The sequence below is a fragment of the Trichomonascus vanleenenianus genome, assembly GCF_965637985.1.
Source record: "Trichomonascus vanleenenianus strain CLIB 3782 genome assembly, contig: TRVA0_051S, whole genome shotgun sequence".
In the NCBI taxonomy this organism is placed as follows: domain Eukaryota; kingdom Fungi; phylum Ascomycota; class Dipodascomycetes; order Dipodascales; family Trichomonascaceae; genus Blastobotrys; species Blastobotrys vanleenenianus.
The window spans coordinates 147-13948 of record NW_027481836.1 but is presented as its reverse complement, the minus strand read 5'-3'; the positions used below and the strand labels follow the sequence as shown (position 1 = coordinate 13948).

The 13802-nt window shown below is 46.8% G+C and overlaps 3 protein-coding genes across 3 annotated transcripts; 2 read left to right on the top strand and 1 right to left on the bottom strand.

The window, feature by feature from the left end:
* Positions 1-952: 952 nt before the first annotated feature.
* TRVA0_051S00144 (cyclin family protein) lies at positions 953-2104 on the top strand (the record flags this gene model as incomplete). The annotated part of the gene is made up of 1 exon (XM_076687128.1): positions 953-2104. The coding sequence occupies one exon, from the start codon at positions 953-955 to the stop codon at positions 2102-2104; it is 1152 nt and encodes a 383-aa protein (XP_076538601.1).
* Positions 2105-2896: 792 nt separating this feature from the next.
* Positions 2897-4234, bottom strand: TRVA0_051S00122 (uncharacterized protein; the record flags this gene model as incomplete). Its single annotated transcript, XM_076687127.1, has 1 exon — positions 2897-4234. One exon carries the CDS (start codon positions 4232-4234, stop codon positions 2897-2899), a length of 1338 nt encoding a protein of 445 aa, XP_076538600.1.
* Positions 4235-6900: 2666 nt separating this feature from the next.
* Positions 6901-8616, top strand: TRVA0_051S00100 (uncharacterized protein; the record flags this gene model as incomplete). Its single annotated transcript, XM_076687126.1, has 1 exon — positions 6901-8616. The coding sequence occupies one exon, from the start codon at positions 6901-6903 to the stop codon at positions 8614-8616; it is 1716 nt and encodes a 571-aa protein (XP_076538599.1).
* Between the last annotated feature and the right edge of the window lie 5186 nt (positions 8617-13802).

The following is a 13802-nucleotide window of genomic DNA, read 5'->3' as shown; positions in this document are numbered from 1 at the left end:
CGTGCTGTGCGGCGCAAATTCCAAATTCGGCAAAAATCTGGTGGTATCAGTCGACGCCGCCAAACTCAAAATTCAAAGTTTGAGCTCGCCTCCTACATTCGTAGACAGACATATGATTCTGCCAGGGACTAAACCTCTGGGAAAGGAGAGGAAAGGGGTACGAAGTTTGTAACAGGGCCGAGCGCGGACGTCGTCGATTTCGATAGGTATCAATACGGCAGTGCACCAGGTTATAGCGATAGGTATAGTGAATACACAATACAACCGATAGGAAGGGGCCATGTGGAGGAAGCATAGCTATGCAGATGATGTACTTTTCCCATCTTGCGGCTAACGCGAAGATCAGCCCCTTGGAACACGCCTCTTGCTGCATACTTCCTGTCTGACATCTTGGGGACTCCGTTACCAATACGCTCGGCTGTGGTATGTAAGCAAAAGCAAGGGCTGTCGTTACTGTAGCGTACTACAAGTGGCACGAGCCGCTCCAAGGGCAGGAAAATTCCAATTGACAATCAGGAACAAGTTCCCCTTCGTTTCCCCTAGGAGGGAAAGAACCTAAATTTTGCAGACCAAATGTACCCGTCTCCTCCTTGCTTGACAGGCAGTGGCACAGTGGAGGGGTTGTTGCTTTTGTCTTTGGTGGGTGTATATATATACTAAAATTGAACCGTTTTTTTTTTCAGTCTTCTTTCATCAGGTTCTCTCTCTCTCTCTCTCTCTCTCTCTCCGCATTAATATCAACTGCCTTGATCAACCAACTATTACGACTATTCGTAATACTCACATTCTTTAATTGCATCCAAAGACAGTTGGCTTACCCTAGCCGTCCATTCATTGCTAAACCAGCGGAAGACAATACCCCTCAGCCATTTCTACGAAACCATTCATTTATACATTCAATTCATCGAAATCGTTCGTTTTAATTCGTGACATTTGCATTAGAAAATTCAGCATGACTCAGATCTATCATCCACAGCCAATTAGACGTCTTACGGGCTCCACCAACGATTTGGAGCGAACCCTCTCGCGACAAATCGAGGCAGAGTATCATAGCGACATTCTCAAACACATGCGATCAATGGAGGAGTCTACCGCGCCAAACGCGTCCATGATCGACCAGCAGCCGGAAATCACCTGGTATATGCGGCCATACCTTATCGATATGCTCATTGACTATCACCACCACTACCGGCTGCAGCCGGAGACACTCTATCTTGCAGTTAACCTAGTCGACCGATACTGCTCTATGCGCATAATCTACCAGCGACACTACCAGCTGGTGGGCCTCACTGCGCTGTGGATTGCTTCAAAGTATGAAGACAAGAAATCCCGGACTCCTACCAAGTCGGATCTGCGGAAGATGTGCATGGATAACTACGAGGAGGACATGTTTGTCCAGATGGAGCTTCACATTCTCTCGACAATTGGGTGGTCCATTGGCCACTCTACAGTTGAGTCCTTCCTAAAGCTCAGCCTAGGAGCTGACAACCTGACTACTTCAGTTGCTGCAGTTTCGAGTTTCCTGGGCGAGGTCTCGCTCTACTCTAAGGCATTTATGGAATTCCTCCCCTCGACAATTGCCTCTTCGGCGCACACCTTGGCGCTCATCATCCTGGGGTTCTACCCTGCTGTGCCGTCGTTTGTTTCCAAGCAGGTCCTTGAGTGCATTCAGCTTCTCAAGGAGGCTATGAAGACCCCTTCGGCGGCATTGGTGCGAAAATACTCTTCGAAGCAGCACTTTGAGGCCGCAATCATCGTCGAGGAATACGTTGCCAAGGAGAAGCAGCAGGCGACTCAGATCACTTTCCCGCCTACTCCGCCTCCAATGCTTTCGACCTGTCCGTCGAGCATCGCCTCTCAGATGACTCCGGTCACCCCAGCATCTTCGGTGTCCACACCAATCTATACCCCGACCAAGTCAGATCTGCACATTGTCCCTCCGCCTCGTGCTCCGTTCCGCAAGAGTGTCGCCTCCTCCGTTGGATCCGATGGCGAGTATCTAACCCCGCCATGCACCCCTGCAGACGCAATTGCAGCTGCAGCCAATGCTGCGGCGGTAGCAGCCAGAAACTACTCTGTTCCTATGGAGTGTTCTCGTTTTTAATTTATTATTTATCTATTCTAATGCATTTGTACAATACTTCACAATGTTGCTATAAAAATATGTAGTTCGAAGGTCGTTGCTGGTCGCAGGAATGGATGTGCACAGACATGTGTTTATCCCTTCGGGATGCAGCTAGACGCAAGCCGATCTTCTGTGGTATCTACAATGCACGGACGTAACATGATGTACAATTCTGCGTTACAATACGTCCTTACAGATGGCTAGTCCCCTTTGTTAGAGATATACCTGCCCGGTATCGCAGTTTCATGTTCTCAAATGATGTCAAGTTCTGTCTGGAATCCTACAGTCTAGAACGTTCTCCATGATGACGATAAACTCGGGAATATTCCGTTTGCAGTTTATGAGCTAGCTCTGGTTGAGAATTAGTCGCTCAAGGGCCAGAATCTAGAACGCATCAGTAATACGTGCTGTATAAATATCTACGTACACATATGTAGGAGCCTAAATAACCATCCTGACGATGCGGAACACCAGGCAGAGTTAGTCCACAACACAGGAAGTATAAACGATCCGCAATACCAAGCAGGATTACAGTTAAAACCGATCTGGAACATCAGGCAGAACTACAGTATAAAGAACGGCAATTCAATGTTAGAACGAGAATAGTGAAATGAAAGCGTTTTGTGCATACATTACGAGATGCAACGATGGTAAAGAAGTAATAGTGTTCGTAATGCAAAGCCAATAACCGTTAGAGAGAAACTATTAGTAACTGGGGTAAGAGAGAAAACTCCAAGAGTAACTGGTGAGAGAGAAAACTCATTAGTGGAATTAGAGAGAAGACTCCGTAGTAATTGGAGCCCCCAGCAGGATATAGTCGTTCGACTGAGGCGTCGACTGGACCTTGCGGAGCATCTCCAAAGTCACCGGACGAGCCTCAACTGCCGGATTGTACCCCAACCTCGATCGCCCATCGCTGAGAGCTACGGACAAGTTCTGTGGGGCCACAGAGGAGTCTGGACGCTTGTAAATCGTAACGACAACTGCACCACCGAGCCCAACATTATGCTGCAGACAATGTCGCGTGTTCTCGACTGCTCGGTTCGTCGCCCACCCACGAAGATGCCACACCAATTCAGCACATTGAGCAAGCCCCGTAGCCCCCAGAGGATGCCCCTTGCTGATTAGTCCTCCTGACGGGTTGACTACGTATCTCCCGCCGTAGGTAATGTCACCATTGAGCACCAGCTCGGAAGCCTTGCCCGGCTGACACAACCCGAGAGCATCCAGACTCACCAATTCGTTGGCAGAGAAGCAGTCATGGAGCTCAACAACCTGAACATCCTTTGGAGCGATACCAGCCTGCGAATACGCTGCCTCAGCAGCTTTTTTGGCCATATCGAACCCAATCAGGTTAACGCACGATCGATCAAACGTCGCAGGGGTATCCGTGTACATAGCCTGTCCTGCGATCTCAATCTCCTGGCCTTGGATGTCGGGGTGGGCCCGCAGAAACCGCTCAGAGACGACGACAACTGCTGCAGCTCCGTCTGAAGTCGGGCAGCACTGCAGCTTCGTGATGTTGCCGTAAATACATGGGCTCTTCTTCACCTGATCAAGGGTGTACATAGTATTGAACTGCGAGTAAGGGTTCTTCGCAGAATGCCTGTGGTTGATCTCGGCGATCTTGGGCATCGCCTCGTAGTTCCCACCAGCAAACCGATCGCAGTACTCGGTTCCAGCATTGCCAAAGAGCTGGCAGGCAAATGGCGCGGAGTCTGCTCCCACGACCTCAGCGGTCATGGCCATGAGCTTCGCGGTGGGAGCCGTCCGGTCGCTCCAGTGGGCCTTAAGCGACCCGGTCTCCATCTTCTCAAACCCGAGACAGAGCACACAGTCAGCTACGCCGTGAGCTACTGCCATTCGCGCCTGGTAGAGCGCAGTGGAGCCCGTAGAGCAATTGTTGTTGACGTTCACTATGGGGATACCCGTCATGCCCAGCTGGTAGAGCGCACGCTGGCCGCTAGTAGAATCGCCATAGCAATACGCGGCGTAGGCCATTTCTACTTCGTCGTAGGTGATTCCGGCATCGGTGAGAGCCTTGACGGCAGCCTCCAAAGCCAGTGCTTCGTACCGGTTGCTCTCCTTCGGTTTGAGGAACTTTGTCATGCCGACACCAGCTACATATGCTTTACCCATTTCTACGTATTTATTTCTTTGGCTGTCTACGTATGACATTACGGTATGTGCTATCCTAAGCTGTATACTATCCTGTCTATATATAATACTCTAGGGTTGAGTTACCCGGGCGGAGGGTTGTGCCGACTACTGCCGACGACCGCCTAACGTAGGGTGGAGACATGCCCTGCCTCGGTTGGCACAAGTTCATGTGGTCATTGTAAAACATAATGTTAATGGATATGAGAGTGGTTGGGGTGATTTTATACAGGAACGAGGTATTATGAACGTGACATATGTTACGTGTTGAACCCTGAGCACAATTGAGAGTCGCATATTAGTTTAAGCTATAGCCGCCGCATGAGCCGCATGAGCCTCACAAAATAACCGAATGTGATGTATCCGCAGCGATGCGCGACTACGGTATACAAACACAGATAACAAGAAGTATGGAGAGACTCCTGCGAGGGAGAGAAGGCTATTAAGTTACGCACTATATCTTCAAATGAGTTTGCCTATAACTATAGTGATGTGTTTAAAGAAATTTGTACCTCGGTACTAAATTTTTAAACGGATTTCTACCTTAGCACTAACCTCTTTTTTTATGTGATTAAAGGAAATTGGATGGCTCAGTTAGAAGGAGCACATTAGTCTTTGAATATGATGGTTCTCTTAGAAGGGCAAATCATGTTACTGGTATACTGGAGGGAAAATAACTGGCAAAGACGTTTGAGTACAATGGAGGGAAACACAGCCATGATATAGAAGGAATATTGTTTAGCTGACCTGTTCAATTTAATTAAATAAAAGAAAATTCACTAGTCGTTTGTACGCGAGGTCATCCCAGTAATAACGGCCCGTTTCAGACGCTACGTAAGGCACCAGTTAGCATATGGAGCTAATGCGCAATCATTTTCGCATATCCCCTTCAAGTAATCCATAAAGTAGCCCTGTGGATCCTTCGCCGTGGGATTGCGATCACACTGAATGCAATATAAAAGCCAACTAATAAGGAACCGATACTATAGGCCACTAGGTGTACCCCGTTCTTTGAAACGCATGTCCGCCCAGACCTTATTCGCAATCGAATGTACAATTAAACGACTTTCCAGTGGCAACTCAAACATAAGTATCGGCCCAAATTGGCTATTGAAAGGGTCAAGAATTGGCCCGATGACAGTTTTGTAAAACACTTATCCGAGGCTAGTTGGTCCCCCTGAACTATACCAAATTGGACGAGTTTTGGTCAATTGCATGATAGCCCACTTAATGCAAGAAAGCTGTCGTATATGAATGGGTCGTTGGCGGTATATCTCCGTTCATACGCATTGCCAATCCACTCATTACAGTTTCTACGCGAAGATTACACGCACTTCTGACACCGCTTTTACTCCTCTCAGCAGAGCTATAGAGCAATGTAGGTACCAGCTATAATCTGTCCAAATAATATTATACTATAGTAATGTATTTCAAATAACGTACACATGTAACACTATGGTAATGTTTGTTTGATCTCAGCCGCGGAGTGCAGCAAAATATAGCATCGGCAAGCCCCGACATGCCATTGCAGTGCACCCAGATGAGAAGGCCCGTCTCATCGCCATTGAGCGGAAAAAGAGCCCCGAAAGTACCATCTATTACGCATAAATCTCGCGGGGGTTAACTTCCTAGCGGACCACTGTCTGGCCGGTGATGCTCGATCTGACATAAACGGCACTAAAATGTCTTAGACCGGGCCAGTGAGCGAAACACTACGGCGTCTTCCCCAGCTCATCGCCCATCGTATTTCCCGTCAACGACTGCGTGGACCTGCAAGGGGCCCAGCACATCTGAAGATTATGAAGAACGGGACTTGATCGAATCTACCGCCTTTTCTTCACTTCCCGAATGGTTCGAAGAAATACAATAGAACAGAGTATTTGAGCGGTGGTTACTCTTGGTGATCGGCGTCCGAAATAGCCCATCGCGCCAACCGCACTCCAGAGGTCTTGGCTTTTTGTAAGGCATCGTTGGCGATGCATAGATGTGCTTGGCACCTGGCACATACATGCTTGATAATACTGTGAGTGTTGCTGTACAGTAATACAGTTGCTAGCACAGTCTACCCGGTAAGACGGCAGTACTGGACAGTTGGACGGGATGAATCACGCAATACTGATGAGATTTGGGCGTGAGTAAATAGAGAAAAGAATTAAATAGAAATGGATTTGTAGCTAGACAATCGCTGGGACGACTTTGCATGGAGCTCATATATAAGAGGTGACCGGGTGCCGAAAGAAGAATTGGATGAATGTTGACCGCTGTTGCACAGCGCCAAGAATAGACGGCTATCGTGCATCCTGGTCGATGGGCTATTGCAACACAGGGCGGCGTGGATGATTGAAAAGAAAATTCGATAAACGGCACTTTTGTAGCAGCGCCTATCGTCTCCAACCTATCTTTGCGCGTCCATTGACGACTATCATGCGCAGCTTCACTGATAATCTGTTGTGATTGTTTATCGTCGAATTAAGTACATGCATTAACCTCGTTGGAGGAGTGGGAGAGTGGGGAAAACAGGGCCAAAAGTTGTTATATATAAGAGTCCTCAATTTTCTGCCTTTGCTTAAATTCAATTTCTGGAATTCGCGTGCTAATCCAGCTTTACCTCAAAACTAATGATCTCAGATAATGAAAAAGGCTCGCCAGAGCTTAGCCCCGAGGTGGCAGTATTCGAACATGACGACGACCAGTACTCAATCCCTCTCGAAGAATATGTGTACCAGGCTCGACTAACCCGAGAATATGAAGCTCGCCCGGAGAACAAGATCGCTACCAATTCCTCTGCAATTCCGTTTGTCGGTGTGTTCAAGCATTTCTTCGGCAAGAAGAAGGAAGATAACAACAGTACGGTGGTATCCCAGTCCCCTACATTCCAGAACATTTCAGACGAGAAAGAGGAAGGCGATTTGATGAGTTCAAACATTGCCCAAGCCTCGCGAGTGCTGCGTAACGCCACTTGGATGTCCGTCTTCTATCTTATTACCACAGATATCCTGGGTCCGACTTCTGCGCCCTATGCCATCTCGCAGCTCGGATTTGTGCCTGGCTCGCTTATTTTCTTCCTCTTGGGTATTGCCGCCGCATACACCGGTTACATCCTCTGGCGTCAGTTCCTTGCCCTTGACTCTTACCGATATCCCCTCAATAACTACGGTGACATTGTAGGCCGAATCTTTGGTAAGAACGTTCGATACGGAGTGGATTTCCTCCAAGCCCTCCAGCTGCTGTGCAATGTTGCAGTTATTATTTTGGGCCACGGTAATGGTCTTTCGCAGATGGTGAAGGGTCGATCTTGCTACGCCGTACTGGTTCTCGTGTGGGCCCTCGCCGGTATGGTAGTCGGACAGATTAAGACACTGCAGAAGTTCGGTTTTCTTGCTAACTTGGCTATCTGGATGAACCTGTTTGTATGCTTCGCTACCATGGGGCTTGCGGCTGAGTACGGCCCCAACCTTAAGGATGCTTCCAAGTCCAATGGCGTCCCTATTGGCCCTATCATCACCAAGGCGGTCATCTCTGGCAATGGTAATTTCATTGGCCAGCTCGAGGCAACCATGAATATTGTGTACTCTTACGGTGGTGCAATGATGTTTATTGAATTTATGTCCGAGATGCGACGACCATGGGATTTCTGGAAGGCCATGGTAGTTGCGCAGACTATCATCTTTGTCGTGTATCTCTGGTATGGTCTCTTTGTGTACGCCTACCAGGGCCAGTTCGTCATGAATCCTGCCCATCAGGGTATTGCCAACTACGATTGGCAAACTGTCTGCAACTCCTTGAACCTCGCTACCGGTATTATTGCTGCTTGTCTTTACGGCAACGTCGGTATTAAGGTCGTGTACAACACCTTTGCCCGACGGGTATTCCGTCTGCCTAGCCTGGAGTCCAAATTTGGGCGGTATATCTGGTTCATCATGGTTATTGTTTACTGGGGCGTTGCTTATGTCATTGCGGCTGCAATCCCAAAGTTCTCAACCTTGACCTCCCTCGTAGGTGCCGTCTGCATCCTCCAGTTCACTTATACGTTCCCTCCAGCTATGGCTTTTGGCCTTGATATGCAATTGTGCGCAATGAAGGCAGACGGGCCATATAATCCAGTCACCCGAGAAGTCAGTCGAATCGATACTTGGAAAGATGCATCGCGATGGGTGCGAGCTTTTAAGGACAAATGGCTGCTCCACACCTTTCATATTATCTTCTTCCTTGCCTCGCTCACCACTGCTATTCTTGGTATTTACGCCTCTGCTTTGGATCTCAAGGAGGCGTTTGGAGGAGACGGACCTGTAAAGGTCGTTGCATTTAGCTGCAATTCCCCTGTAGTTGGCTAGAAAAAGAAACGAAAAATGGACAGGCCGTTCTTAATTTATGCCTTTGAGATTTTGCTATTTTGACACATGTAATGTAGAATTTATAGTTATGCGTGCTTTTTTAGTGCCGCGATGAAGCTGAGCTGAGCATTTTCTCATTTTTTTAATCTTACCAGGATTCATTACACTTGTAATCATATGTTCATACCGGTATAACGCCCTGAGGTGTGCTCATGTCAATTGAACCTGCGAGTGATTTATGTTAGGTAGCGTTGACAATAGGTCCTTAAAAAGCACCTCTGATACTATTAGCATTGCATGATACCGCTCTAATAGACCTTAATTGGCCGCTCCTCAATAGCACGCAACTAAGTTATCTCTGCATATAGGTAATAATAATAATACGTTACTATCATTACAACTTCCCATATAATACTCTGAGATGAGCTGATGTCAACTGACTTATGTGACTGGTGCATTATGGTGCGCAACGTTGACAATATCCCCTCCGGAAGTATCGCTGACTCTATCAGCATCGCATAATATCACTCAAGTGACCTTGAGACTGGCTGTTCCTAAATTGCAAATGAACATGTTAGCTCCTCATCTTCGTTTAGACTTTTCGTTTCCAAAATCCTCTTGTGTGACTGTTTAAATAACCTATGAGTACTCGCTAGCATAGCACACCTTGTTTATTTTTTAATTTTTTTTAATTTTAATTACCGGGTAATTTTTTTTATTCACGTACAATCAACTTAATCGGTTCCATCTTTCACCTTATGTCCACCACCATCCCTTTTTTCTGCTTTATTATTATGAGTATAATAGATTCTGATAATATAAAAAAATATGTTAGATGAATGGGTCCTTATCCATTCTTTCCGTCGCAGCTATTGGTTGTGTCTCAGAGACTTGGTCCCCGGTGAGTTCCTGCATTACTGTCTATTTGCATACTTCTCCAACCATGGGGAACTTCCCTCAATTTATCTCTCATGCCACCGGTGTGGTTCTCCTTCGCTTCATCGCCGATGTTCCGATTCCGCACCTCGGCTATTCTCCGAACCATTCACCTCGGTCACTCACCGAGCCTGTCTACATCGGTCACTCGCCGAGCCTGTCCACACTGGTCACTCACAGAACCGCTATACCAACAAAATATGAGTAATTTAATAGATTCTGATTATAACGCTCATAAAAATGCGTTAATATTTCAGACTGCATACCTGAAATAAACACGCGACAAGTAAATCTTGTGACTGGTTCATTATGGTGCGCAGCGTTGACAGCATCCACGCGGGAAGTATCTCTGGTACTATCAGCTATCAGCATCGCATCTTTCCGTTCTAGTGTACCTGAGATTGGTGCTCCTAAATAGCACACAACCATGTCAGCGCTGTACAGGCCTTCCGCTCCGAATTTCTCTTGGCTCGTCTAAACTGGTTGAAAAACTATGAATAACCGACCGATATCACCGTTATTATAATTATAATAAAACAAAGACAAATATGATGCTCTTTATCCTTTTTTATTGAATCAATAAATGGATGACATCTGTATTTGAGCCGTTGGCCCAGTTAGGCTATGTCAGCATGCCTGTCCGCTTCGCGGACGTTTCAATATATTAAACAAACCAATAAAGTTCAAAACATTCGGTTGACAATTGCTGACATCATACGCAGTTGGGTTGACTGTGGCAGAAGGACCCCCCCCCTCTTCTCGCTAGCGCCGTGGAAGCTACCGACAAGTTGCGTTATGAGGCGGTGGGTAGAACTTACTCCATCATTATCGCCTCGCCGTTGTCTCTTTTACTCTTTCAGAACTTCTGCTGCTGTGGCTGGAATTTATCCAGGATTTATCCTGCCATCTAGGATAACACATTCAATTTTCCTCAAGTTTACCCCATAGGTTGCAGAAGACATTGCCGTCACTAATTAAATCAAACTCGCCTTCAGTATTACGGGTATAGTGGTTGTAGTCCAACAGGCACGTGCCCCCAAACATCATATTCTCAAGCAATTTAAATAATTCGAGATTGCTACAAAGTGTTTCACCATCGACCGATCATCGATCGGTACACTTTTTCGGAGTTCAACACTACAAACCGCCTTAAGTTCCAAAAATTACTTAAATTGATTAGACTACTTGTATCTTAAAATACCTATTTCTACAGCCTCTTAACATGTCCCTGCATTATTGCCGCTCTTGCGACAGATGCCACTGAGCCGCAAATCCGTCCGACGCCGATTTGACGACTTCTCATTTTCTTCCTCGACACATCCTTATTCCTACTCAACCGCATCCTTTTCGGCCATCAATTTTCTTGCTTGGAATTTTTTAATAATCCCGCCATCCTCTAATCGGGCCCTTGTGACCCTCTGCGGTGTGCGTTTAGGTCATGAACTCCGCCTCCACAAATAGGGTCAACATATATGAGATTCCGACTGCAATTTCTCCGAAAGCTGGTCGGCTGCGGTAAATTAGGTTCGGGGGGGGGGGGGGGGGGGGGGGGTTGGTTCTGACAATCTAGCACTTAATGAATACCCTGAACCCCATCTCGTCAAAGTTGTAAAAATCACAGTCCTGGATACCGTACTTCATCCGCATATTCACCAGTCGGAACCACGGCTCGATAATTGAACGAACGATCTTCGCAACGGCCTCTCTGGTAGTCATAAGCGCGAGAAAAATGCGTCGCCGGCTCTGGGCGTAGTTTTATGCTCAGTTCTTCCCGATACATGGCATCCTGCGCCTTGCGAGCAGGATATTGGCTATACATATCTGCACACCGGAGTGGAAGCCCTAGTGCATCCTGTTGAATGATGTACTGGACAATCGCCATTGAAATCAAATTCCTGCGCTCGTTCCAGCTTTCAGTTTTGTACGTACGGCCCTGCATTCTGTGACAGAGAGTGAGCTAGTACTTCGTAAATCTTGGAGGCCAGTCGGATGGTCAGGAGCGGTGTCAATTCGCATTAAACATAAAATTATATTGCTCTCTTTCATGACGTCAGCCATTGTTTATGGCGGAAAAGCGCATCTTGAAGTCGGAGGATAGTAATGGTGAGGGAAGTGCGCCGCTCGATGGGGTGTGCTGGTCGATGGTGAACTTTAAAACCGATTGTTAGTCGTCAAAGTCACGGCTTATTTCCGGCTGCCTACAAAACCTTCCTTATACAATATGATTCTGGATTAAAGTCTGAGTTAATGCTAAGGGAGACTGTGTCTAAACATTTGGCTTCAACAGCCGGCTCAATAAAACCATTAAAATACAATCAATGGCACCATTAAGTAGCCTGGAAAACCTTCATTATTAGTATTTCATTTTATTTTCGTGCTAATACGGCACATACAACAGCGCAAGGACCCTAAATCTCGCCGATAGGAAATGCGGCCATTGAGAGTAATGTTAAGTCAATAATAGTAGCCTTACTCAGCAACAACAATTACACCATCTTACAAACAAAATACATAATTAAGACTACAACGTCAAAATCTTACAAATTAGAATTGAAACATTAATGATGACTAAGCAATCAAAAACAGATATTTGCTATAACACTGAAGTTTCAGACTCCTGTTGATTACATCATGTTGTGGAGCACAAGCAATAATATTCACACGTTACGAGATATATCTTTTTTAGCCGTTTGGTGATTGTGGCTCGTACCAAGTTTATTTCATGTAAGAGATCGTACCTGCTTTCACCAAAATACTCAATCCCTTCGGATCTGCCTGACAGACTTTTTACCTTGTAACGCACTTACAAGATCTACCAGAGTGTGCTATGGGCACACTTAGTCACTTCATCATACGTTGCGTTCAGACTCTGGCAGTTCATCAGTTAAGCACTTTGGTCGCAGGGTTTTGACTTCCGCCCCGCTTGGACGGAACAACTCACCGTATCATGTGGCGGGGGTCCTCCCAAAGCCAAAGATTGGAGGTCCAAAATTCATAATGAACATCCCAAAGTCAAATTAGGAAATCTCGGAGCCATGGCTGTCGAACTGTCAGACTCTGGATAGGAGGATCGTTAGATTGTTGGACTGCCAGACTCTGGATAGGAGGATCGTTAGATACCACAGAGGTGTTGAACTGCCAGACTCTGGATAGGAGGATCGTTAGATACCACAGAGGTGTTGAACTGCCAGACTCTGGATAGGAGTATCGTTAGATACCACAGAGGTGTTGAACTGCCAGACTCTGGATAGGAGTATCGTTAGATACCACAGAGGAAGAGTTGGCAGTTGCATTGGTAGAGTTCTTGTTGGTAGACATAGTTTACGGTTCACAGCACACAGTATATTGTTGTTGTCATCAATCTAAACACACCACAAAAGGAACTCTCATCTATATAGTATAATTCCCAATCACGCGTGGCTGGCTGGCATTCTACCCCATGTAACCACCTCCACATCAACACAGCTAAGTCCTAAAGCCGCTATGTCAACAGAGTTCTCGTTGGTAGACATAGTTTACGGCTCACAGCACACAGAATATTGTTGTTGTTATCAATCTAAACACACCACAAGTGGGAATTCCCTGTTGAGCGACCTGGGTTCGATTCCCGTTGCCGACAGAACCGACTAAGGCTTGAAGTAGCTGGGTCATGGTAGCCTGCATCTCAGGCAAAGGCTGACCATGGGACTCACCAGTATCGTCGGACATAGCGAAAAATAAACGTCGGGAACTGTCTTAAGATAACCGTATAACAGCTAAACACGGGAGCCTTCAAATAGAATATTAGCGAACAAAGCTTAAGGAAAGAAAAAGAGAAAAGAAGAAAGAAAAATCAAAAAGAGTCGAAAGATATAGACGAAAAAACGGGAGCGCGCCGGGGCCGCGCGAGAATGAGTGGGGCGCGATCGCAATGCGCGCGCAACGCCTGCTCAAACAGCAGTCCTGGTCCTTAGTGGAGAAAAGTCCCAATAAGGTACCCCAAGGGACTCAGGGATCCTGCAGGGACCAGGGGCGACGCAGGGTCCAGGGATCCTGCAGGGATCAGGGGCAACGCAGGGACCAGGGATCCTGCAGGGATCAGGGGCAACGCAGGGACCAGGGGCCCCACAATATCCCCAGGTTCAAGGAAAACCTGGTCGAGGCAATGTGCTGAGCCGGACGCCAACACATGAACTCCAACACAAAGTTCTCGCATACGAATCGGCATCAACAAGACTCCTGTGTCATTGTTGAGTGCGAGCGTAGCGCCT